Source organism: Diadema antillarum, unplaced genomic scaffold, assembly GCF_040938485.1.
Source record: "Diadema antillarum isolate AM-2024a unplaced genomic scaffold, OU_Dant_1.0 seq00000406_RagTag, whole genome shotgun sequence".
Taxonomy (NCBI): Eukaryota; Metazoa; Echinodermata; class Echinoidea; order Diadematoida; family Diadematidae; genus Diadema; species Diadema antillarum.
In genome coordinates this window covers 1,084,195-1,110,142 of record NW_027271394.1, presented here as the reverse complement: position 1 = coordinate 1,110,142, position 25,948 = coordinate 1,084,195, and the positions used below count along the sequence as shown (strand labels likewise).

At 39.0% G+C, this 25,948-nt stretch overlaps 1 protein-coding gene across 1 annotated transcript in view; it reads right to left on the bottom strand.

Annotated features, from left to right (window-relative positions):
• Positions 1-25,682, bottom strand: part of LOC139732225 (nuclear hormone receptor family member nhr-91-like) — a 49,345-nt gene extending 23,663 nt beyond the window's left edge. The window contains exons 1-2 of the mRNA XM_071643102.1: positions 25,227-25,682; positions 19,002-20,021 (exon numbers count right to left, since the gene is read on the bottom strand). Coding sequence (XP_071499203.1) covers positions 19,002-20,010 — 1,009 coding nt within the window. The 5' untranslated portion in view covers positions 20,011-20,021; positions 25,227-25,682. The remainder of the gene's footprint in view (positions 1-19,001; positions 20,022-25,226) is intronic.
• Positions 25,683-25,948: the final 266 nt, after the last annotated feature.

The following is a 25,948-nucleotide window of genomic DNA, read 5'->3' as shown; positions in this document are numbered from 1 at the left end:
GACCGACTGTAATCTACATTAAAATGTTTCACCTTGAATATGGTGCTGTGACAGGGTGGGGGGGGGGGGAATAGTTTAATAACCAGACATAACCACAGCCATGAAAGAGCTGCAGGTAAAATCTGCCTGTACTTGTAGATTGAAGAAGACAAGCTTGCAAAATGTGATGACAGAAAAAAAAAAGTATCAATGAATAGGCCCTGAGGACTAGTGATGGGTTATGACATATAGCCCCCAATTCTGACATCTTACTGTATGTGTAACATGTCATGTTGACATCCATGAATATGAATTTACATGTGTTCTGAATGAGTATAAAGGAATGAAAATGCTAGCACATTTCTACTGCCAGTATTCCAGTGGGTACAGAATCCTACGGATAAAAAATGTTGATTTCTGATCTCTCTCTTGCTCATGTTATAATTCATGTTAACCCATCAACACTAATCATATCACAATCTGGGCAGGTCAGTCAGGCAACCACTTTAACATTCTGAAAAAAGAGCAATAGTGATGACACATACTCTGCATATTTTTTTTTCCAGACTTATATGTAAGTTTGTTCTCATTTCCATACAAACTTCACAGATAATTAGCATTGATCTTGGTTTTACTACAACCAACATGGAAATGTGGGGATGGATGTGAAGCCATTGATAAATGGAAGATAATTCCTAACATTCTTTTTTTTTAGTGAAAGTCTTAACATTTTTCTCTGAAACATTCTTAACCTTCTGCATGCCAAATCATTATTATTTTTGTGTAAAACTTGTGAACATTTGACTCACTGGCAAACAAAGAGTCATACACACTTCCATGACTTCAAACTCCTATGCACTTTCAGAAGTTCTACATCCCATGTCGCAATGCCCATTTGATAAACTACTCTATGGCTTCTGTCGTTCCCTTGGCATTTCATGAATACAAGGTAACTCACAACACACACAGATACACACAAGAAAAACAATTTTCAGGGCCTAAATCTGCTGAAGAGATTGAATGGGCAGTCCTTGACCACTGACCATTCAGTAAGTTTAGTGGAAAAAATGAATATTCAGAGAGCCTGGTGCTGACTAGCACGATATCTTTTATGATACAACACAATCTGAAGCAAGCCGATGTCCCTGGGCTAAAGGCAAAGCACGAGATTAATGGGGATGATTTAAAGGTTGATGCAATTACAGTTTCTAAGTCGTAAACCAATTGTGGTTCACTTGAACCTGCAAATTTGTCAAATCAGAGGTTTACGTTTAAAATAACACTTAATCATTCAGTAATACCTAAAAAACACAGTTTCCTGTTTACATGGTTCCAAGAGCAAAGCAAAAGAGGAAGGTATTATCTTTACCTGTGGAAGTTTCCTTTTGTATTGCTCATTACACATTGCACTAAAAATAAAATTGGCTCATTTGATTCTTCTGAAATCCACTTTAGACAGAACCAAGGCAACATCCACTCACTGATCAATCAAAAATGAGTCCCTATTGTGAATCTCGACACCAAGTAAAGCTGATTTGTGACCAAGGATAACCAACCTGGAGTAAAACACAGAGTTACTTTATTTTTTCTTTATAAAAGAAGCCATGTGGATGTATAACAAAGACATTCACGCCACTTCAAATAATGTAAGCCACCTCATGTGGCCTTCCATAGAGAGCTATGAATAGCCATCTTGGTCATCATTCCAAGACTTTTTTTATATATTCTCCATCAGGAAGCTCCAAAGACTTTCTTCTCATCAGGAGAAACCAATTCCTTCAATTTCATGAAATACCAGTGGTTTTGTGCCTGATGCATGTGGAGTGACCAATGCATGGACAAGGCAGCTATTTTGATGAGTGCAATGAAAAACTTTTTGTATTATTCAATTATGCTAGTACAGTTACATACATGAGATATACAGGCGCTCATGCTAACATTTTGCTATTTCTGTTTATCATTTTGTTTAGACATGCTCACTAATCTCCCAGTGGTGACTGAGTTAACTTGAAATCATGTAGGCCTAGAATTAGTACTAGGTATGATAGATATGGGGGGGGGGGGTTGCTAAGATTTAAGTTTGATTCTGAATTGACTAAGCCAGAGTTAGGCATAGGTTTCACTATTAACAATGTGCAAAGAGGGAACATTGTGGTCCTTGCAAATTGATAGTAACAGAGCTCATTGAACACCATCATGGCATTTAGAAAAAGAATAAAAGAAAGAACAAAGAAACAATCAAACAAAGAAAAAAGTTTTTTTTTTTTTTTTTTTTTTTTTTTTACATTTGTGTAGTGAGGCCTTGTACAGACTGTGCCAAAAATCAAGACAATATTTCTGGCTTATTCATATCTGGCTTATTTATGTCCATGGAATGATAATAACAGAGAAATATTTTGAGAAATAGTTTCTCTCCAGACTCAGGCAAACTACTGAAGATGGAAAGGTGAGGTGTGAGTGAATCTAAATTCACTTCTGAATGCAAGACTAGCTCAATAAAGACAGCAAGAACCATCAGTCGTTTTTTTTTCCTCCTCTTCTTCTTTCAAGTTGGGAAGGTAAGAGGGAAACTTTGATAACAGAGAACTGTGTTTGGACAGAGCTGACCATCAATGTCCTCAGATGCCAAGACAGTGAAGGGCCTTGACCATTCATCAATCCAGGTGCTGGAAAAGCAATCTCTCCCTCCCCACCACCCCCCCCCCCCAAAAAAAAAAAAATGGCCAAGGTCATTGAACCCTCCTTCTGGATCACTGACCCCTGTTTGATTTCCAGGTATGCGTCCATTCTACTCCCTCTCTTAGCCTTACTTCAAGACCTGCAAACTTTTTCATGTGAAGTTATCAATCCACCTCCTTCAATAGGAGCAACTGATTTTCTTTTCTTTGTTTTATTACTGATGCTGTTCGAACTAAATTAATGTACATTTGTATCTTGCATCCTGCTTGTGAGTCAAGTTCACCTTCATAAACATAACGATTGAGAGAATGCAACAATATTAGTAGAACACATCAGTGAAAGTTTGAGGAAAATTGGACAATCGATGCAAAAGTTATGAATTTTTAAAATTTTTGTTTTGGAACCGCTGGATGAGGAGACTACTACAGCTTGTGAGTCATATGCGTACAACAGTATAAAGAAAATATAAAGAAAATTCAACATATTTTCACTTTTTTCGCATAATAAAAGAGTACTTGACTTGCCTCTTTCTAAAGGCAGGGGGAATAATATTACCCATAACATTTGTCGGTAACGAGTCGGGGGAATGTGTACTTTTTTCATAGATGAAATTTTGTGAAATTCTCTTTATATTTTCCTTATATTGTTGTACGCATGTGACATCTAAGTTTTTCGCACACTGCAGTAGTCTTCTCATCCAGCGGTCTGCACAAAAACTTCAAAAATTCATAACTTTTGAACGGATTTCCGATTTTCCTCAAACTTTCAATGATGTGTTCTACTAATATTGCTGCATTCTCTCAATCCTTATGTTTATGAACGTGAACTTGTCAACAGAAGCAACAAATTTGGGAAATGTACCATATTTCTTATTTCCAGTGGTTGCTAAGTCTTCTTTCAATGATTTTTTGCTCATATACGGAGGTATTAAGAAATCGTAACATTTGATGCATGTCTAAGTCTCCTCTTCCAAGTTCCTTGTCATCAACGTTTCTTCTGCTACAAAGTTCTCAAAAAGTTTGCCAAAGTTCTGAGGGGCAAATGTAGCTCTGAGCCCAAATGTTTACCATTGTGGTCCCTGCACAATGAGAGGACAGACAACAAGAGGACATTTAACAATCCCTGACAAATCACAGCCTGGGATAAAAGCATTGGCAAATTCATGTCCCTGACCCGCTCATAACAGCACAAGAGTGAGATAAACACCAAGGAGAAAAGATAATAAAAATCTGGTAATTTCACAGAATGCTAGAAGGGACAAAGGGCACGGACACTATTAAGAGACCATGAGATCTTTCAGGAAGTTACATTTGACATATCACCTTGAAATATTAGAGAGGAAGTAGAGAAAAAGAAAGAGATAGTTAGAGGGAGAGAGATATGGTAGAGATAGAGAGAGAGAGAGAGAGAGAGAGAGAGAGAGAGAGAGAGAGAGATAGAGGGTGGGGTGGGGTGAGGTAAGAAGAGCATGTAAGAGTAGGGGTCAGATATCTTTGAGTTGTATCTACCTAAAGTGAAATTCTCCATGGAATTCATCCTCTGACCCAATCTCCATCACCCTAAAAAAATCTCTCCTCAACCCTCTGTTCTTCCAAACCTGTATAGGGCCTATATCTCTTCTTTCTTTTTTTTTTCAGGCACATCTACCAGTACTCCTTCTGTTTCTTTCTTCTCGGATTCTAATTCTTCCGTCTTCCACTATTCCCCTCCCTTCTCTTTGGGATCTGCTAGCAAGTATTAATGATGATTTAATAGAGTGTGAAGGATATAGCAGGAAGTGATGGTGTCATGATTTACAGACAGAGGGACGGACAGACAGAGGGCGTTATCAGTTTATCCAGGAAAATTTTTCTCCAACAACTTTGTATACCCTATTTTCGGTCCATGCATGGCTCCTACCTAAACAACAAAATAATCTTTTTACAAATGTATCAGATTGTCTGATCCATCGTACAATGGGAATGCCAATTTCAAGTCTGTGAGCACCACTCTTTGCACTGTCATTGTTTTTGAAAAGGATATTTCCTGCTTGAAATAAAGAAATAAAGACACAAATATCTTCTTGAAATATCTATTTCCCAGTACTCCACTGTATTTATCTCTTTCTCTCTCTCACTCTTTTCTTAATGAATGCTGGATAAAAAGAACAGACCACTAATAAAAGGGGGGAGGGGGGAGGAGAGAACTGAAGAACCAATTTCAAGTGAACAAATAACTCGAGTTATCTGTGACTGGATGTAAGGCTACAGCTGTGAAAACATGAATGGGATATTACTGTAGGCCCTACAATTGTACTCACTGATTCTTTGCCTGCTGGCCTATAGACTTACTTCATGAGAATAGATTTTATCCAATGCACTGACAGATTAATATTAAAGGAAAGCAAAACCATTTAAATCATACCAATTAATGAGGAGCAGCACCCCCCCCCCCCCCATCTCAGTAATGTTGAGACCATTGTATTCATGGAGTACAATATCTTGATAGGCAGCTACGGTTTACAACCAATGACCTCACAAGTCACAGACTCTATCAATATCAGGCCTACTGGGAATCAGTGAAGTCAGATATGACAAGAAAGGCAATACACTTGCCAACTGAATTCAACCACAACTCCGCAAGGTGATCTTGACCCCAACATCATAAAACCTGTTACATAACATGGCAAACAATTTCATAAGAACCCTGAGGGTGCTATAAAGTTGCTTCACGCTAATTACGCTACAGTCCTCTTGATCAAATTGTTATAGAGCTTGCCTTTACTGTCATACCTACCAGTAATTCTTTTGGGAATACAAAAAGAAGAAAAAAAGAATATCCGTTAATAAAACCATTTTTTTTGTCATGACCTTCATGCACAAATGGCATGCTGGAAAATTAATGGCTCATTAATGAATGCGGCTGCTTTCTTCCATTACTAATCAACATGTTTAATCAAGGCCACAAAAAGTACATGCTTTTAGGATTTGCACAACACCTTTGTTTATACAAGGAGTGGGTGCTCCCCAACACATTTTAGATGCTGAATTTGTTTAGATTGCAAACCTAATCAGGCCAGTCATATCAACATTACTAACTGTGAGACTATGATGATACAGAGTAGGCCCCATGTCTATTTCATGTAAGACTTCAGCCGAGAAATTCTCATTTTCTTTTGAAAAAATATTTGACCCCCCCCCCCAGCCTGATTTCAATTTATATCTGCAACTTTTTTTTTTTGAAAGAATAAAATGCACAAATGAAAATAGAATAAATATAAAATATAGGCCTAATAATACAAACATTTGGTAAGATACAATTTTCTGAGGAAAAAACAAGTTTGGCAAACAAATTCAATCAATCATTTAGACTCAAAAGACAGTAAATTGTTGCAATTTCTGTCCCATGACATGTTCCTTGTTGCAGGATCTAGAACCATCAAAATAAACATACATAGGCTTACAGATGCTGCATGAGAATAATTGAGATGTTTGAAAAATCTCTTGCTGTTACTTTAGTTGGTGGGCATTGGAAAAAGTCTAGACTATCTCTTTTCAGTTGAGTTAATTGTAACAATTGAACAAATCAACCAACCCAACAAGAAATTAGATAAAATCCTTGTGCAAAAAAAGTACCTATTGTGCAAATCAAGGTTTGAGGAAAAACATATTATTATTATTATACAATAATGTTTCCTTCCTGTAATGCTCACCTGCTCGATTAACCCCAAATCTTTGGTATTACATACCTGCAGATTGCTATTCTCTGATCATTTTTACATCTCACCTGCCATCTGCAAAGGAGTTACTGTCATTTATTCATTGTGATTATAAAAACAACATAAAGAAAATTCACACAGTAGGCCTATTTGCAAAAGTTTCCTATCCTTGTCCAACAAATAAATAAATATATTTTATCTAATGTTTCTGCAAAGTCTGCTTCTTACACAATGTACTCCCATGGTTTGTAGCTCCATGGTACTCCTTATGAAATGCTTCAGTGTATGTGAGAGCTATCAACCGTGCAGTACAATATCCCAGTATTTGAGTGGTACATTGAGCCACAAATGCAGTGGATTACTAGGTAGACATAGTGCCCAGTGCTGTTAATTTGTTCCATTGTCAAATTGTAAAGCCAGTAACTATCTTTCAGAACATAAAACACATGTACACATATCCTTACACGCCTGACCCTTTCAAGAATCGGGGGAAGATGACATAACTTGGCGAGAGCCAACTGAAAAACACAAACAACAAGAAACTCTTTGTCCGGAGTCTACTCATGTTGTGGACAAGGTCGTGATGTTTTGGCCGGAGTTTCCCTGAAGATGTTAATGGCCAGGCCGTAGTCCTTCAGCTGTCTGGACACTCAAGACAAGCAGCCAGCCGCGGTCAGCTTGTTTGCCAGACCTTGAGCTATCTGGTCAGCTTTGAAGCAGGACTCTGGATAGTCTTTCACCCCAGTCTTTTCAACAGATTTTTTTTAAACACTGCTACTAATGAAATGAGCTAGACAAAAACAAACAAGCAAACACAAAAGAAACAAAAGACAGATCTGTGCAGCATCATGGGGGATAATCAATGGTCCCTGACATAAAAAAGGAAATAGTCAGCTAGCTGCAAGAAGCTGACTGCTCATGTAAATGTTGGTACAGAAACCAGTTCCAGAGGCAGGATATTTGTGCCTCAATCAAGACAAAATATGAGAAATCATGATGTAACAAAAGATAACAGAATGGAAGCTGTAATACCTATGACCTACAATGAGGTGACTGAAGTTAAAAAGAGTAACAAAAAAATCCTTCCTTCGGACTAATCCTGCCTCATGGATCAATTACTATTACAAAGATTTTCTGCCTCCAATTACAAATCAATTGTATCATTGTTCCATGGTGCCAAGACACTGAGATTAAAAAAATATATATGTTCTTGGCTTGAGCTATGACCTTTAACATCACACCTTTTCTTCAGGTGGCTTTCACAAACATAGGCCTATAGCATACTATTCATCGAATGCAATGCCATGATTGTGTAAATGGCACTCCTTTCATGTATCTGCCTTGTATCAGTCCTGAGGGAATTGTCAGAAACATTTTCCCTGGTCACAGTTCATCCATTTCACATGAGAATGGTTTATTTTGACTCATTCGTCACAGAGCAACAAACCTTGCTTAAATCTGAATCACTTTAAAAACACATCAGTGAAAGTTTGAGGAAAATTGGACAATCGATGCAAAAGTTATGAATTTTTTTAATTTTTGTGTTGGAACCGCTGGATGAGGAGACTACTACAGCTTGTGAGTCATATGCGTACAACAATATAAAGAAAATGTAAAAGAAATTCAACATATTTTCACTTTTTTCGCATAATAAAAGAGCACTTGACTTGCCTCTTTCTAAAGGCAGGGGGAATAATATTACCCATAACATTTGTCGGTAACGAGTCAGGGGAATGTGTACTTTTTTCAAAAGATGGAATTTTGTGAAATTCCCTTTATAGTTTCCTTATATTGTTGTACGCATGTGACATCTAAGTTATTCATACACTGCAGTACAGTAGTCTTCTCATCCAGCGGGTACTGCACAAAAACTTCAAAAATTCATAACTTTTGAACGGATTGTCTGATTTTCCTCAAACTTTCAATGATGTGTTCTACTAATATTGCTACATTCTCTCAATCCTTATGTTTATCTCTTTCCTCCTTTTGCCATTGCTGTTGAAAGGCCTAGATACCATTCCACGTAAACGAAGCTGAATGGTTTGGAATACACACATACATTTGTACATGTACATGATACTGTACCAAAGAGGTATGAGGTGAACTCGCCCAGTATATCTCCTTGACTGTACGGTCAATTAAAGACGCACAAAACAGAAAGTGAAAACAAAACCAGATGTCATATATCCAACAAGGATGTGAAAAAGATTCTATAGAATAATCTCATAAGTTTGTCCTAGTGACTTTTATTATCATTCCTCTTTGATTAAATTGCCTAGTTACCTCCTTGAAGCATTTTATGTTTGTCCTCTTCATCTGCTTGTCTAACAATACCACTCATACTTCAATCAATTCATTAAAGGACAAGTCCACGTTCATATACAGTGTACATGTACATGTGGATTGAGTGAATGCAACGATATTAGTAGAACACATCAGTGAAAGTTTGAGGGAAATCCGATAATCCATTCAAAAGTTATGAATTCTGAAAGTATCTGCGCAATCACTGCTGGATGAGAAGACTACTGCAGTGTATGATGTCACATGCATTGAACGATATAAGGAAAATAAAAAGAGAATTTCACAAAACTTTACTTTTTGAATAAAGTGCACATTTCATCAACTTGTTACTGACGTATATTAAGGGTAATATTATTCCCCTTGCCTTCTGAAAGAGAGAAGTCAAGTGTTCTTTCGTTATGCAAGAAAAGAGAAAATATGTTGGATTTTTAAAAAATACTTTCTTTATATCGTTGTACACATGTGACATCACAAGCTACAGTAGTCTTCTCATCCAGCCGTGACTGAAAAGCAACTTTGAAAATTCATAACTTTTGAAAGAATTGTCCGATTTGCCTCAAACTCTCACTGATGTGTTCTATTAATATTACAGCATTCACTCAACCAAATGTCTATGAAGGTGAACTTGTCCTTTTATACACTGTATATCTCTTTAATTCTTTGTGTGCCATATTGTTTACTGGTCCACACATTTGTAGGTCTGTGTATGAGATTTGTGCACATTTGACACATTGGCACAGGAAGGGTTAGAGGCAAAGAGACATTTTATTCAGATACAAAGGAGCCCACAGACCTCTTTGCAAATTAGAATAATTATTTGCACGCTTGCCATGGAATTACACTATATAATGCAGGCATAGTCACATCTTTCCTTACTATCACCTTTCCTCCACCTGTTATACACTCATCTAGCCATTCATGTGTCTGTCTGTACATCTATGCATGAGTCAACCCATGTGTTTTTGTCTTTGTTTCCACCCCCACCCCTCCCCCCCACCCCCATCACTGGAGGCAGCCCTAGAAGTGATGCCAATGTCGACTCTGAAGCCTGGATACTTTGTACAGTGATGGCTTGAAAGCTGAGGTCAATGCCTCACACTGGTGTGTTTTCATTTAGAATTCTCCACTGGAACGAAGAGGAATGGATATTTCAAAGTCATCTCTTTTTTTTTTCTTTTCTTTCTATTTTATTCACAGCCATCAAAACCTAGGCCTTCCAAAAGCGATATAGGCCATTGATAATACAGAGGGTAAATTCTCTTTTCTTAATGTCTTCTCCATCACAAGTTCATTTGTTTGTCTCGCTGGGGAGTTATGACTGCATGATGACACCAGTGCCCTGAAGTTGAACTGTCATCTGATTGGACCGCGGAGGTGGGACTGGCAATTTTATCTTCGGGTACCGCCCAGACCACTCCAACATGAATTACTCAAGACCAACTGCACATGGTTGATCATTAATGCATAGCAGGGATAGAGTGGCACTGCTCCCAAAAACTCAGATATTACCCGATAGAACCCTTGAGCAAATTTGTGCCCAATTCAAGGCCAGGGTGGAGCAAATGATGATACACAAAGGGAAGACCGCATCACAGAGCCGCAAACACTGTATTTGATCCTCATTGCTGGCTCCATCTTAAAATGGAGTAGATTGCAACTAATGCAAGCTCAAACAGCTACAGGCTAGAGTGATGAGTGGTTGCCATGAGCTGTGCACTTCTCGAGGGGTAGCTACAGTACCTGGTATGGTTGCTGTTGTGTAGGCCTACAATGTACCTACCACCCATGAACAATAAACAATGTTCCTTTTCAAATTGACCTACTGCTTATGGGCTACTTATATGTATATGTGTATGTGACAAATATACGGCAAATTACAACCCCTGCAACAAGAGGTTTGACATTTAAGCAAAGGCATGTCACCAAATTCAATTTTATGCCTTCAAAAGCATAATGATATTTCTACCAAAAATGATTTTACAGAAATTGGAGTTTCAAAACTATAAAGGGGGAAAACTCAACTGGGTATGTGTTATAGGGCCTAGTATTTCACAGTGAAGTGCTCTAACATCTGAAACAAGTAGGCCTATTGATCAATTTGTCCCTGTCAAGTGTGCTGAAAACAGTCCTCATGCCATGGAGAAACTCTTGTTCAAACATTTGAAATATGAATATTTGATAAATCCCTATAACACCAGCATTACCATGACCACACCTCCAGGCTCCATTGGTATAGGCCTAGTAATCCAACTTTTTTTAATCTCTGTACTTCCTCCCCCAGTGCTTTCACCCCTTCATTCAAAGCAAAATCTTAATTTGACTGTCCTGGCAATTTTCCCAGTATCAAGGTACTTTTTTTCATATCAATAAGGCCTACTCCCGAAACAGTGATGACATCACAAAGTTATTCATATAAGCCCCCTGACTATTGAATCCACTCATGTGATAAGATATCACAACTTCTTCAATATCTGAGCAAATAAGAACTCGAACAACACAAAAATAAGAACTCATTATGAGTTGATTAAAAACTCAAAGTACACAGAGTAAAGTAGTTGTGTGAAACATCTATTAGTCATGCAAGTGCAAAAAGTTCACATTGCATTTAGTAAAATGAGCCCCCTTGAGGAATTTTGCTCACTGCTCTAATGTGCCTGGGCCAAACTGGCTACTATTTTGTGGCATGTTAGTCCACTATCTCTGCCACAAGTTGCAGTATAATATTCACCTACATCCCATTTCATAAGGCAAGGAGGAGCAGTTAAACACGTAGCACTAAGGAATTTCATCTCGAAAGTGGCATGTCCACTTTGGAAAGATCAGTACTCTATCCATCCCTTTGCCTCAATTATTTATATTCTTTGTTGATTGTGTTAAGTAGCCATAGTATGTGTAAATTATAAAATAATTCTAGAGAAAATCATTTGATTTTCTGCCTGGATGTGAATGTATGGAAAAGTACCCCGTGGGGTAATATGAGCCCCCTCTGTTATGTATGGATGCTGTGTACTGTGAATAATGGATCGAGTATTATATTTTAATACAATTTATGATTTTTATTGAATGTTTCTTGAAATATACCTGAATAAGAGAAATGCATGTAATCAAGCACACATTTAAAGAGAATACAGGTGTATGTGGCCCTACAATAATAGGATGCATCTTGCACTAACGTATTTGTGCCATTATTCGGTACATTGGAACATTGGGTGAGAATAAGAAAGAGTGGAGAGGCTAAAAGAAGACTGTCAGGAAAGCAGAACAGAAAGAATCAATAACAAAGGAAAGACAGGGATGAAACAGAATATTTTTGATGAGTTAGTGGAAATTCCACTAAGTGACAATGAAACCCAAAATGGATGACAATGAAGTCGAAAAATGTGAAGCATGTGGTGAAATTGATGATACCATCAACTCAAGTTCATTGGTTATTATCTCTGTCCAAAGCTATTTTGCAGGGGTGTTGCTGCTGTGGCATTGATCTCTCTTTAGTTTTAGATGTTACAGCAGTTTTTTTAAAGCAATTATTGCTAACAAATCATATAAAACAGACACTATGCATTGTGTGACAACACTTACGGAAATAGAACATGGTGGAAACACATACGCTATGTCATTAACATTGCTATAATTAATGTGGTAATTAATTAGGGGGATATTAAGCTATAGTAACACTCTTATGCTCCAGAATACTTATGAGAAAAGCAAAATTCATTACAGTTTGTTACAGAACAGAAATTGATTAATTACACATGGTTTTGAAAAGGGGCTCATTTTACCCCATTTTCATGGGGCAAAATGAGCCCCTTGTTGTACTTATTAAACACCAATTAATATGCAAATTGGAATAGCTGGTAACATAATTTCTACATGGTATTATTCAGCCTATCTACTACTATTACCTTTGGTATTATCATGCTCCAGCATGTTTTATTTATTGAGATATTTATAAAAATGTAAAAAAGGGGGCTCAAATTGCCCCCCTTTCCCCTAGTTGCGGCAAAAGTGGAAGAAATCAGTTTCTGAGCAGAAATGATGTTGATTATGTTCTGCAATAGCTTCAATGAGCTGCTGAAACGGCCTACATTGTAGATGACTTCAAGGTTTAATCTTCAGAACAATGTGGGTTTGTTAACTAGGTGTTATTCATCATGCATGTAACATGAAATAGTACAATTACTACAGCTTTGGATTTCATATATATGTTGACAATGATATTGCAACTCAAGTTTCAAGAAGAGTCTTGATTAGATATGTTTCCTAATCTTCAATAAGAAATCAGATTTGAACAACCATAAGGACTGGAGAAACATTGTTCTCTTTTTTTTATCAAAATCACACTTTTTGTACACTTTTTTATTACATTGTACTTCTATGAATGGATGAGTGCTCCTTCTGGAGCTGCTGGGTAAAATTATCTTCAGGGCAAGACTCTTGTAGCTTTAATTTTTGGAATCTTAAATCTTTGGATTAATCTTTTCAATCTTTGGAATAATTGTAAAGAAAGGAATTCTACAGATTAGAGGGTTTTCATTCAACAAGACTACTTGCAACATCTACCAAGTTATAAGATATACACTGTATTCCCAATCAGATAAATACTGCAACTCGCATATATCGACTCCAGAACAAGTCCTGAACACAAGACACAATGGATTTGACTAGACAATGGTTTCTGTCACATTGTAACATGCATGAGGGTGGCACATCAAGAGCAAAGAAACAGCTTAGAAGAGTCTAGCTCTAATTGTCTACCCTCCTATGACCTTGGGTGTGCCGAAGCAGACAGCTCTTGCACACATTTGCTGCTGCCCTAATAGGAAACAGGGGAACCAAGGCCAATCCTATTCAAGCCTGTTACATAATACCCATTGGTCACCTGATAAGCAGAACCCAAGCTGGCCTTCACAGGGGAAGACTCCATCTGTAAGTTTCTAGGGGTGTTCAGATTCTCAAGATTGAGGGATTGTTCTGTCAGTTCTTTCTTTATTTTCCATTCACAAAGGATACATCACCCTGGTCATTTTTTTTTAAATATATAATTATATCTCTCTCTTCTGGAAAAAATCTGGAAAGGTCAAGCAACTTTGATGCATTGAAGCAAGGGGATGGAACAATAGGACACATCGCAATGCAAATAATCAAATTCACAACTTGAAACTTTACACATTTCTTGAGATAAGAATGAGTTAAGATTTCCATACAGCTAAGGAGCTTCTGGTTTCTAGAAGAGACAACAAGCATATTTGCATTTTAGAGTGTCTGAAGACTGGTTCAACACTAAACCACTAAACCACACAAGCAAAATAATAAAACCTAGAACTATAAATATTGCATGTGTGTGTCCCCATCCCATGTACAAGTATATATGCAAATTTGATCATTCTCTGCCAAGTCTTGTTGCACATTATTTTTGCACCAGCATAATTGCTAACATCCTGATGTTTGGGACCGGGTGTACACAGAACATTGCCATTCTAAATGGACAAAGACCTATCATATGGGTTCCATAAACAAAGTCACAAATCTCTGTACTGGATTGAAACTGGCTGTAATTGAAGAGCACACAGCACATAACAAAATAATTTGTGGAAATACTTTTTAAGATGGGGTTTTCCTGAAAGATATCATGACAAAGCCTGTTTTATCAAATGTTCCTTAGTTTTATCCATCAATTGCTCACCAAAAAGGTTTCACAAGACAAAGGAAATCTGGTCTTGTTAGACTGTGAGTTCTTTACACCTCAATGCATCATAGATATTTGGCACATTATTTTCACAGAATCTCCGCTAAGGGCCAGCCCTATGCTGATCAGGTGGACTTCTGTATCAGAACAAAGGTCTCCCTGGAATTTATTAGCCTTGTTCAGGTTGACCAAAGGTATGAGTCAATGACAAAAGAAGGAGTTGAACAACTGCCCCCAACTGCCCCCCCCCCCCCCATACTCAGTGGTCATCGGCTCATCAGTGTCCAACAACACAGGGGCTTTGCACTGCTGGCCTTCACACCCCAGCAACTAAGGACAGTAAAGGTGCCAACAATGGGATATTTTTACACACTGACCACAACTCCTTGTGAAGTTGATTTACCATTCACACTCTCCCTCTTACTGCCCCCCCCCCTTAAAAAAAAAAGAAAGAAAGAAAGAAAGAAAGAAAGAAAAGAAAATACATGCCATACACCTTCAAAATGGTACCCTGAGCTTGGGAAGGTAATTAGGTTCTTCAAGCTCAGCTCGCAACTGCAACAAAGAAGGCTCCGCTTTACATCCTTTTACATAACTCTGAGTGCGAGCATGAAGCCTTGTGTTTTTGTGTGTATGTTGGTGCATGTGTGTGTGTGTGTGTGTGTGCTGCTTCTTTGTTGTTGGGGAAATGGCTTAATCAATCCTCAAGTGGCTACCATTCACTATGGAAGCCAATGGTTTTGACCTTAGCTCATGAGGGTGAATGGGGGAGGGGGTAAAAGGAAGGATCAGGGGTGTAACAAACTATGGAGTCACTTGTTGGGTTATTTGCAATCATAAAAACTGAAAACAATTGAGGAATTCTGAATAAAATCCCACAGGAGTTCCATGTTGCCACAGGTCGTCCAACTCAACAAAAATGTCTAAATGCACACCAACTCCAGGCAATGACCACACAGAAGCTACAGGCCAGTTGGTATATAAGGAATTTGTAGGTGTGTGTTTTTTATCCCATTCAGAATTTGAACCCTGTTTTTGATATTTGTGAAGGGAAAATTCATGGTCAGACAATCATCAAACTCGGGAGGCTTAGCTTTCTCAATTCATCTACCTCCTCATGACATACAGACTAGGTTCATCATCCCAGTATAACTTTGCATCAGAGCTGCAAAAAGGTATTGTATCAAGGATCAAGGTACAGAAGGCTGAGTGGCTAACAGTCCTCAACTTCAAGAATTTCCAATGAAAAAAAGGAATAAAGACTATGGTAACGGTATTTATTTTGATATCTAGATTACTTTTTGTTTCTTCCTGTGGCATTCTCTAACCACTGCAGAAGTGTGAAAAGTAATGTGCATACTTAATCTATGCCAGAGAATAATAACAACTCCACTATTCAGACATAATCTAACCAAAAACATTTGAACTAAAAAAAATTAATGAAAATCAATGATACAGATACAGATACACTGTAGTTTCAAACAACAGCTGGTAAGTAACAGCATCATACAAAATATCATTTTAGCAAAAGAAACAACAAACAAAACAAAGATAGATGCTTTAAATTGAGCATTTCATCCTTTCTCCATTTTGTTTATCTCAAACTGTTGTTTTGGTAATCTTCTATAAACAGCTGCATATTCATACAGATTCTTCTCTACAAATAGCTTTTCACACAAAAAAGGCAAACATCTAAATGCTAATATTATTGATAAACATATCATGCCCTTGCAATATCTTGAACTCAATCACTATGAACAGGCTTCTTTTCTATTAGGGGGGGGGGGAGGGGGCAGTGAAATTTGTAGAAAATACTCAAGAACTTATTGGGTTCTATTAAAATGCAGGTAATGCCTATGTTATTGGATAAGAGCACTGTTAGGGTTTGAAACAGGGTGCCATGTTATCCGATCAATAGCTGATTGACTCATCTCTATAATAATATTAATATCTAAGATAGAAGCAAAAACATGAACAAAATAGGCCCTAAACACACACAAAAAAAAGACAAATCTAAAATACACTTTCCCTCCGGATGCTTGGCTAACACAAACGAAAAGACCAGTATGGTCACCCATGCATGACTATTGAGCATATTTATAGTCAGGATGGGTATAACAAGTATCGAAAGCACAACTATTCTTTTTTATCCTTACACGGTAGTTTGACCTCAGGAAAGAACAAGCTGATCAGCAGGAAAACAGTATGTGCTAAGACTAGCCATAATCATTTTTTTTTGTTATCTTGCTTTCTTGGTGCAGTGTGCCTCTTATGTAACATTTCAAGGCTATGTCTATCCCTTTGGACAGGATTACACGGACAAAGAGTGGTCAACAACACATGATAGTCTCTTTCCAGACTGTGGAGTACACATTATCGTGATTTTTTTTCTTCAATGCATTAAAAAAACAAGTTTAATCATTGTGAGTTAATCATGGAGCTACGGTTGTAGCTCCATGGTTAGATACAAACCTTCAGATCATGTCCTGTTTTCCTAATCTGGTATGAAAGAATACAAATGTTAGCTCAGGTATTACGCAGGGCCTGGTATTGCGGCAAATTCTCTTTTACTTTCCTTTCATTAATCCACATGGGGTTAGTGACAAAGCTTTCTGATGGTCATGTTGGCTAGGGATACTGTGTTCAAAATACTCCAAAGACTATTTTGAGTTGCAATTGCCTCAAATTTATCTCATGGGCAACTTTGAGTCATCCTGGCATTTATACAACGAAATAGACAAGTCAAAAGTGATTTCTAATCTGAATCACATCTATCATATGTGGTGCACAATCGCCCTACATGCAGGCCTAAACATATAAAACAATGATGGAGTATTTGTATGCAATATGTTTACCACACAATGACACGCCTAGTGCAGAAAGGTGAGACCTCTTTCTAACATTCAATGATTGCTTCATTTAAAAAGAGCCATGATTGGAAAAAAAAAGAGTTATGAAACAAAACAAACATTATTGAGTTCTTTCTTGAAAAGAGGGAATGAGGTTTCCATTCCCAGTTTCACAAGAAATGAGCTTGACAGAGAAAAAATAGACTGGGATATAAATATGTAGGGCCTTATGCATACAGGCATATATATATAATATATATATAGATATATATATATATATATATATATATATATATATATATATATATATATATATATATATATATTAGTATATTCCTGTAGTGATTTACGAGCCCCCCCACCCCCCCCCCCCCCCAGCAGACACACAAACAAGTACTTCACCTCCCACCAGCAGACACACAAACAAGTACTTCACCTCCACTGTTACGTAAAGGGCATGAAGCCATGATGGACTACGCACATTATCCGAGTCCCTGTTTTAAGCATCCATCTATCGTGATGTTATTGATGCCTCTTGTATTCAGATCTTTTCATTTTACCCTCACTGTCAATGCAGCCAAACACCTTCTGAGAGCATTTTGAGTGGGTGCTTAAACTCAAATTATGGCGGTTCTCAAACATCAACGTGAAAGGTATCAAAACTGTGCAGATATTGCAGAAGTGTATGAATTGGGAGCTGATGCTATATAATGCAGAAAGGATAACATAAAGAGAACTTCATGACCTCAACTCCTGGGAGTGGGGTTGCTCTTTTTGGAGATATAAGACAATAAAATTCTTTACCCTTTACTTTAATGGTGCCTCAGGCAAACATGATAGAGTGAAAGTTTTATTGAGATTGGTGACATAAAAAACAATGCACCTTAATAGTAAAAGTTTATTGAGATGGGTAGCATAAAAAAAAGCGATGCACAAAATCCTTCCCTGTTCCCCAATCCCATTACTAGATATAGTATATATGTTTATGTATGCTAAATTTTCTGTACAATTTTTTTCTGCAAGATTTAGTTTTTGATAATCAGAAAAACAGATGATCCCTTTACTTGCTCCTGAGACACACAAGTCCAAACACTTTAGCTTTCCTACAATGTGGTATTACTCTGTAGTTCTTGGATGTAATTTATTTATAATGGCATCTGCGACACAACTTTTTGTAATCATATCTTTCGTGTTAAGGTCTGATGAAATGCCTAAAACATGTAGTACAAGAGTCTCCTCCACTAACCACAAAACATGCACACCATTTCAGCATAAATCAGCTTTGGTGCAGACTCCATATTGAGTGAACCTCACAAATGCATTGTATTTATAATTATATGGGAAATGCTGCCATCAATAAAAAGGAATGTAGTGGCAGATCCAGGAGGGGTCACACCAGGCGTGCTCCCCCTTTAATTTTTTTTTTTTAAATTAAGGAAATAAGAAGGAAAAATTGAAAGGGTGCATGCGTTCCCCCTAAGTTCTGTTTTTTGAACTACGATGTACAACCATCCAAAAATTTGGGGTAAGAAACTCTACATTGGAAAACACCCAAGTACCATGATTAGCCAAAATGTCAAATTTGCTTTCAGGCACACAAGAAAATTTTTTTAAACACATGCTTTGTCAACTTCTTTCTACCTCTACTCCATTGTAGTAACGACCAGTTTTACACTCCTTGTAAATAAAAAAAAAGGATAGAACTAGTGTAATACCTTCAGGCTAAATGCATTTTTCCACAAGCTCAAGAAAAAATGAATCACAACTTTCAATTCACATAGGTTTTTATTGTACATCTTCATCAACTTACCTTCTAGCATCATGCCCATTTGAAGGCATTTCTGAAAGCGGCAGAACTGGCAACGATTCCTCTGGGCTTTTGTCACCTCACAGTGTCCATTCCCAACACAGGTGTAAACCCGTTTGTTCTGCACTGTCCTCTTGAAGAAACCCTTGCACCCCTCACAGGTGATGATACCATAGTGGAGTCCTGTGGCCTTATCGCTGCAGATGCTGCACAGCATCAGTGACTCATCCTCGTCGGAATTGCTCTCTTCACTGTGGCCCTGACTGTCCAGTCCGGAGGACTTCATCGAAGCAGCATCGCCTTCCGACTGAGTCCGCAGTTTGTGCTCGGTGGATTCTCGCAAGAGGTGCTGCGTCTGGAATGGAAGGTGTGGGGGGAATGGGAAGTGGGTTGGAGTTGTGGAGGTGGGAATTCCCGGACCGGCCGAGAAAGGGGAGAAGAGGAATGTCCCTGCTGTCATTGGGGAGGGGAGAAACCCGCTTGAAACTGGCGTTGGGAGGGACGTTAGAGGAGACATTCGTGGCGTTGTTCCTGGGGAAGGGATCGCTGAAAAGGGACTCAGTGTGGACATTGGCGATTCCACTCTTCCCACATGGTGGGCATGAGGGCTTTTTAGAAAGAAGTTATCAGGAGTCCGCTGGGTCATCTGTGGCTGATTTGGGACCAAGCTTGGGACCACCAGAAGTGGTGGGGGTGGCATCATGTGGTGCGGAAGCTTTCCCATATCTAAGTGGCCGCTGCGAATTTGAATGTCCATATCGGCTGACGTTTGCGGAATGACACCGGGGCTCTTGGCTTCTTGGGCAGAGTCTTTTGGTGGGGGCGAGAGAGATTCTTGGTCAGCGTGCTTGTGGTTGTTGTTGTTGTTGTGGTATTTGCCTGTCCATCTCTTAGAAGGAGGGAGCTTCAAGACCGAGGGATTCTCGTTGTTGTTGCTAACATCACTCAGAGGGGAAAGGTTTTCTGGCGTATTAGCTACTTCAGATATGTGAACCTCTAGCGACCGCTTCATGCTGGCTCAACCTGTTGAAGTAAGAACAAGAAGAAATGAATTATGAATAGATAAAAAAAGGTAAACTGATGGCAATGCGTAGGAAAATCTGTTTTCCCAATGAGCAAAATGTGACAGGCTTCAAAATGTTCTTATCAATATGCAAACACTTTCAAGAATGTCAAATTTCACAGAGAATAATGTCCAATAGCAGTTAAGCCCTTTTGCTTTCTGCATTTTCACACTGCCTTTGTTCTATTTTTGGGGCGGACAGGTTGGCTCTAGAACTACTAATACGAACAATGAAAACAAGTCTTGTGTAAAATCACCCATAAGAAAGCCATTTTTGAAGTAAGAAAAGAAGAGAAATCCTGCTTTACACAAGGCCAAACAAAATCCCATTCCAAACTGAAAGAGCAACAACTCTAATAAAGAAAATTGTTGAGTATCACTATCAATAAACATTTTCCATCTTTCACTGAGCAATTCATTTTTAACCTGTCGATCAATGACAACAATGCATTGAAGTCTTATATTAGTGTGTCTCAAATATTCATTTTTTCACTTATTTCATTTATTCAATGATTCATTCATTTATTTTGAATTTTATTTTAATATATTATTGGTATTCAGTTGCTATCACATCTAGGTACACTGTAGGACTAATAGACAAATACACAAACATACACAAATTACAAAACGGAAGTATTTATCATGAGAGAAACTGGAGATGATAAAACAAACATGAAAGAAAAGAAAATGTCAATTTCTGACAAAAGAAACACAGGAATGAATTTGGCAGACTATAATTAAGTTGTCATCAAATATTAATTGTATTGCACAATCAAATAACATGACTGCCCGAATGAAGATGCTAGAGTCTTCTGTCTCAAAAGCTTTCTAACAAAATGTGGATGAATTCAGTTTGACACAATGTGGGGTAGGCCTACACTAAATTTATAGGGTGGACACACAAAAGCATCAAGACCAGATTAGACATTTCAAAGAAGAGGAATTCAGAAGAGAGGGGAATAATCATAACCAGATTTCATTCAGACTTTGACTGTTCCCTTTGACGGTTTGATGGTGACCATAAAAATTAGATGCACAATACAGCAACGTTACAAAGTCCATTCCTAAATGCCTTCAACTTCTTTGACTTTATTGAGCAGGAAAATATATTACTCCAGTTTCATTTTCACGTGTTTTCAAACAACCTTTGTCGATCCGTTTTCTTCTCCTTCTCTCTCTATCCGCCTCTTTCTTTGTCGCCATTCAACATGTGTTTTGCAAGAGGCAGACATGTGCTGTTTTGTCGGAAAAAGCGCTGGAAAAAAAAATGGAATGCTGTTGTTGCCGACTTTTCCTCTTGCTTCGTGTGGTCTTAAAAAACCCGACAACCGGGTTTGTTGTTGGATGTGAAAACACGACTGTGTAACGTCTGTTCTATGCGTCTCTTCAGTCTTCCTACTGTATGTCTGGCTCATTCTTTCTCTGTGCTCTGTTTTCCGCGGTCAAGTTCGAGGCGGTGTCAACGAACGGGAATAGCACGAGCACTGCACTCCAGTCTGCAAATCCCCCAGATATTCATCATTTTTCAGAAGCGGCGAAAAAGACGTCTGTCTCTTGCATTGGACTCCCTAGATTCCTGTTCAGAACGTGTTGTAAATAAATAAATTGCGAATCCGCTCCTCGCGTTTTGTTTTGGTTTTTTTTTCCATGTATACTCGCAGGCGATCCCAGTACATGAATGCCAACTTTTTCTTTCTGTCATATAGTTCTTCTCTTTTTCTTTTCTTTTCTTTTTTTTTCTGCGCAGAACAGCAGCAGATTTTGCCTGTACGTATGCGAAGCCATGGAGAGTCTGCTGCCAGAACACAGCTCAAACATTTTCTTTCTGCAACATACGCAACAACTTTACATACAAAAACATTGCGGTAACGCTTTCGAATACTGACAAGGAGACTACAACAAAATAATACACAAATAACCAAAAAAAAAAAAAAAAAATCCGCACCAATGTCTTTATTTTCAGAAAAAAAAATCGTCTTTTGGGATATACCTATTCAATCAGTATCTCATTAAAAGCGGGTTTGATTTGACATAGGGTTTCGTCATTTGACACCAAAATTTCCACTCGGCAAAGTACAGGGGTTAGGTGTATTGAGCTACACCAACCAGTATTCAAATTGAACATACTCATCAAGAATCATTCATTTATTTATAATTATTTTACTTTGAAAAAAAAGAGATATATGCTATAATTAACCTTCTTTGGGGTAGCACTGACCTTACAATATTGTAGCAATGCATCAGGCACAAACTGGGTAATCCCTGGCAGACAACCACACCCAAACATGAAGTCATACCCGAGTACACGCGGAGGTACTGCAATCTCCTCTGTTCTGAATCATTGTGAATTTGTTCTCAATGTTATATCGTGTGTGCCTTTTTGATTTTCTCGTTTGTTGTGTGAGGGATATATTTAAAACACAAATTCGTGAACAAAATGGTATGATGATTTTAGATCGAGTGTCAGTCAAAAACTACACGTTTGTTGCAACCAGTTTAATGCTAAAAACAATGACACAAATACAACCAGGCTATACAGATAATCAAATAAACCTTTGGATGACGCTATTCAAACATGTGCTCTTTAAGTATAGAATCTAAATTTGGACTTGTATATTTGCCTGCGTCTGCAAAATAAATGACGTGTCTGAGTATAATAAACTTTCATAACCTTTATGCGGATCAACGTGGCTCAGAGCATCTTCTTCTTTAATCTTATAATTACAGCCGAGTAATACTGTTGGCTTTAGTACCTACACTTGTTAACTAAAAACATACGAAATTATCTACAATTTCAATCTTAAATAATACAACACCTTATCATTTATAACTTGAAAAAAAAAAACGTCATCCTTTTAGTGTCGCGTACTGCAGACGACACACAACGCGCTTTTTAGTTTTCCGGGATGCGGGATTATCGCGGCGGATTCCAGAAGCTAACATTAATAGTTATATTCTTACCCTGTTCCTATCTGTAATTTAAACAACGCGGCAGCCCAGTAACTTTTGAAAGAAATGAATTCTGCTTACATTTTTCTAATCATTACTACTTCCATAATCAAACATCCGAACACGGGCCAAGAGTTGCGAGAAATAAGCGCGCGAGTAGTATTCCTCTCTAGAGTTGCGCCATGCCACGCACCATGCCATGCATGCAGCAGAGATATCGGAGTGGCGTACCGCGAACTGCTCTGCTCGGACGCGGCGCGGCACGGCGCTGCATCTTCGTGCGTGCCTGGTGCTAGCGAAAAACGCTCCTCGCTCGGCGGGCTGAGTGGAGGTCCCTCCTAGATCCTCCTCTCGTCCAGAGCTGCGGGGCCTGAAGGATGACGCAGCGAAAGCCAGTGGGTTTCCCCTCCAAAGAGATAAGCAGCTCGCTTTTTGTCAGCAACGCTTTGCAAAGCAATACGCCTATAAACGTCTAGGTTTGAATGACAATTTCCAGGAAAATTTTCCTTCTATGTCTCTGGCTCTCCGCTGTGCGGGGAATTTTCGTTGTTGTTGTTGTTGGCGATCATGATGTATAGTAAAAAAAAAAAAATATCTCACGCAAAAACCAACATCCTGCAATGTACACAAACAATAACCCACAACTCATAACATCACTCTTTCTCAGCAAACCGCCAAATCAAAATTGTTAAGGTATATTCTTGCAAAAACCCCATGAAGGAATATGAGCGCAAATAGTAATGGCAATCAATACTCAATGATGAATTGCATCCACAGTAAATGCACATAGCACAAGCAGACTGGCATCCATCCCATCCCACTACCCACAACCAACACTCCGCATCAATTAAACAGACTCATGCGAATCAAAACCCAAAGCAGATTAGGAGGTAGAAAACTAAACAAAGCGTCTAGTCCGTTAAACGCGGTATCTGCTCTCACAAAATAGTTTTACATCCTCCAGGTAAGTTTCACTTTTATCGGTTTCAGAGGTGGTATTCGCAAGACAGAGAAAGTGACACAATACCTTGGTTTACAACAGCGGGATGGCGACGGAATAAACTGTCGCGTCGTGTTGCTACGATGCGAGGGAGAATCGGCAAAAATTCAAGTTCAACTGGATCGAGGCGGCAGCAGGGGATAATGATTATGAACTGGCCTCGCAAACGCAGGCAATCGGGTGGTGAATAGAATGCAATTCTGAAACTTCTAAATGGATTTCACTACTGTTTTCATCGTCGATATGCAAAGAGAAACACTGGTCACAAACAAACACAAGAACGTCTGGTTTATGGCATGACATTCCCGCGAAAATTGAACGACGCGATGATAACACTTTACGGCGAACCCGAAAATAGAAATGGAACTTCGCTGGAGTAGTTGTAGTGGTACACACAAGAGCGAAGCTTGGACGCCACTGACCACTCTACTGCATTGAATAGTCGTGTCCGAAATACCTGAATGAGTCGGTTGAGTGGACAAGCCAACAGCCATTACGTCATAGTGTTTATTCACCGACCTTGAGAATGAGTTAACACGCTGACCACTCAGCAACGACTCACCCACACTCTTAGCAGCATAATGCAAACAATTTCTTACAGGGAAAAAAGCACACCACATAGAATATTACCTATAAACATTTGTATCCGTCGCAAAATACATTAATATCTGACCAAAAAAAGGCAGATAACTGACTCTCTCTTGGCGAAGAAACTCACACGGTGGAACGGTAATCACAACACAGGATTTCCCCCCGTCCGCTGACGGTTACCACCGCCGCAGGCTGAGGCGACCTTGGACTCGCTCAGTGCGTCGGCCAACGAAAATTGCCTGTGCGGCCGTGGAAGCAGGCGGGCGCTGTACCACTTCAGCGCACGATGACGAGGTGCAGTTTTTGCTAGAGCCCTGTTGTTGTCACCAGCGATGCACATGGTGACCATCACAAGCTGAAGGGAAGATGATTATACACATCGTAGAAGATGATGAGACTGGAAAATTGGTTCGCACATATTATTCGATGCGGCCGAACTTCACAAAACCAAAGCGAGACGAACAATTTGAGATAAGGAAGCGATGCTACTGTACCAAGAGTTGTTTGCGCGAAGCCTATGCACACATCGTGTTACGGGCAGCTCACTACCAATTCAGGCAGTCACGGCAGTGGTAATGAATGGTAGGCTATCGGGAATGACATAGGAAGCTGTGCTGTGTATTACCTTTCGGTTGAGCCTTCGATTACGTTTTCCCCTGTCGCAGGTTACACGGTGTAAATTTTCAGATCATCTCAAGAAAAATCTTTCGTGTATTCCATTTTCCAACAAATGGGAAGGAGCTCTGGAATCGCGCGACCGAGAGAATCGAAGAAATGGCCTTGAAGCCCGCTGCATTCGCTACCGTATCTCTTGCTAGCTGTTCGGTATGCGGGGCTGCGGTCTAGTGTACGGGAGACTAGTGGCACAGACAAGTTCACGTTTCCTCGGTCGCGCGGTCATTACTCCTGCTGCACTCTCTGTTCAGTGTCCCATGCAAACACTCTCCAGTACTGTAGGGAGAAGAGGGGGAGACTGGAAGAGAGGGAGAGAGAGCTGGAGGGGAAAAATTCTCATTTACTCTTTCTGCGTGTGCGTTGTTATCAACACACGTTCGTTGAGAAATGGGACGGAGGGGCTCTGTTTCTTGTCTGTGTATGTAGAATCTTGAGAGAGATTTTGGAGACAGAAATATAGTGAAAGGGGGAGAGAGAGAGAGACGGGGGTGGGGGTCGGACAGGCAGACAGGACAGAAGGAAGGGGAGGGGGAGTTGGAAGACAAGCAGAATAGTGGAAAGGTAGAGAAAGATGGCCGGACACACGGGGGAAGGAAAGAGCACACACACAAAAAAAAGGGACACGGAAAAAATAACTAGGCTATTAATACAGCCCGCATTAGGCATGCCCCG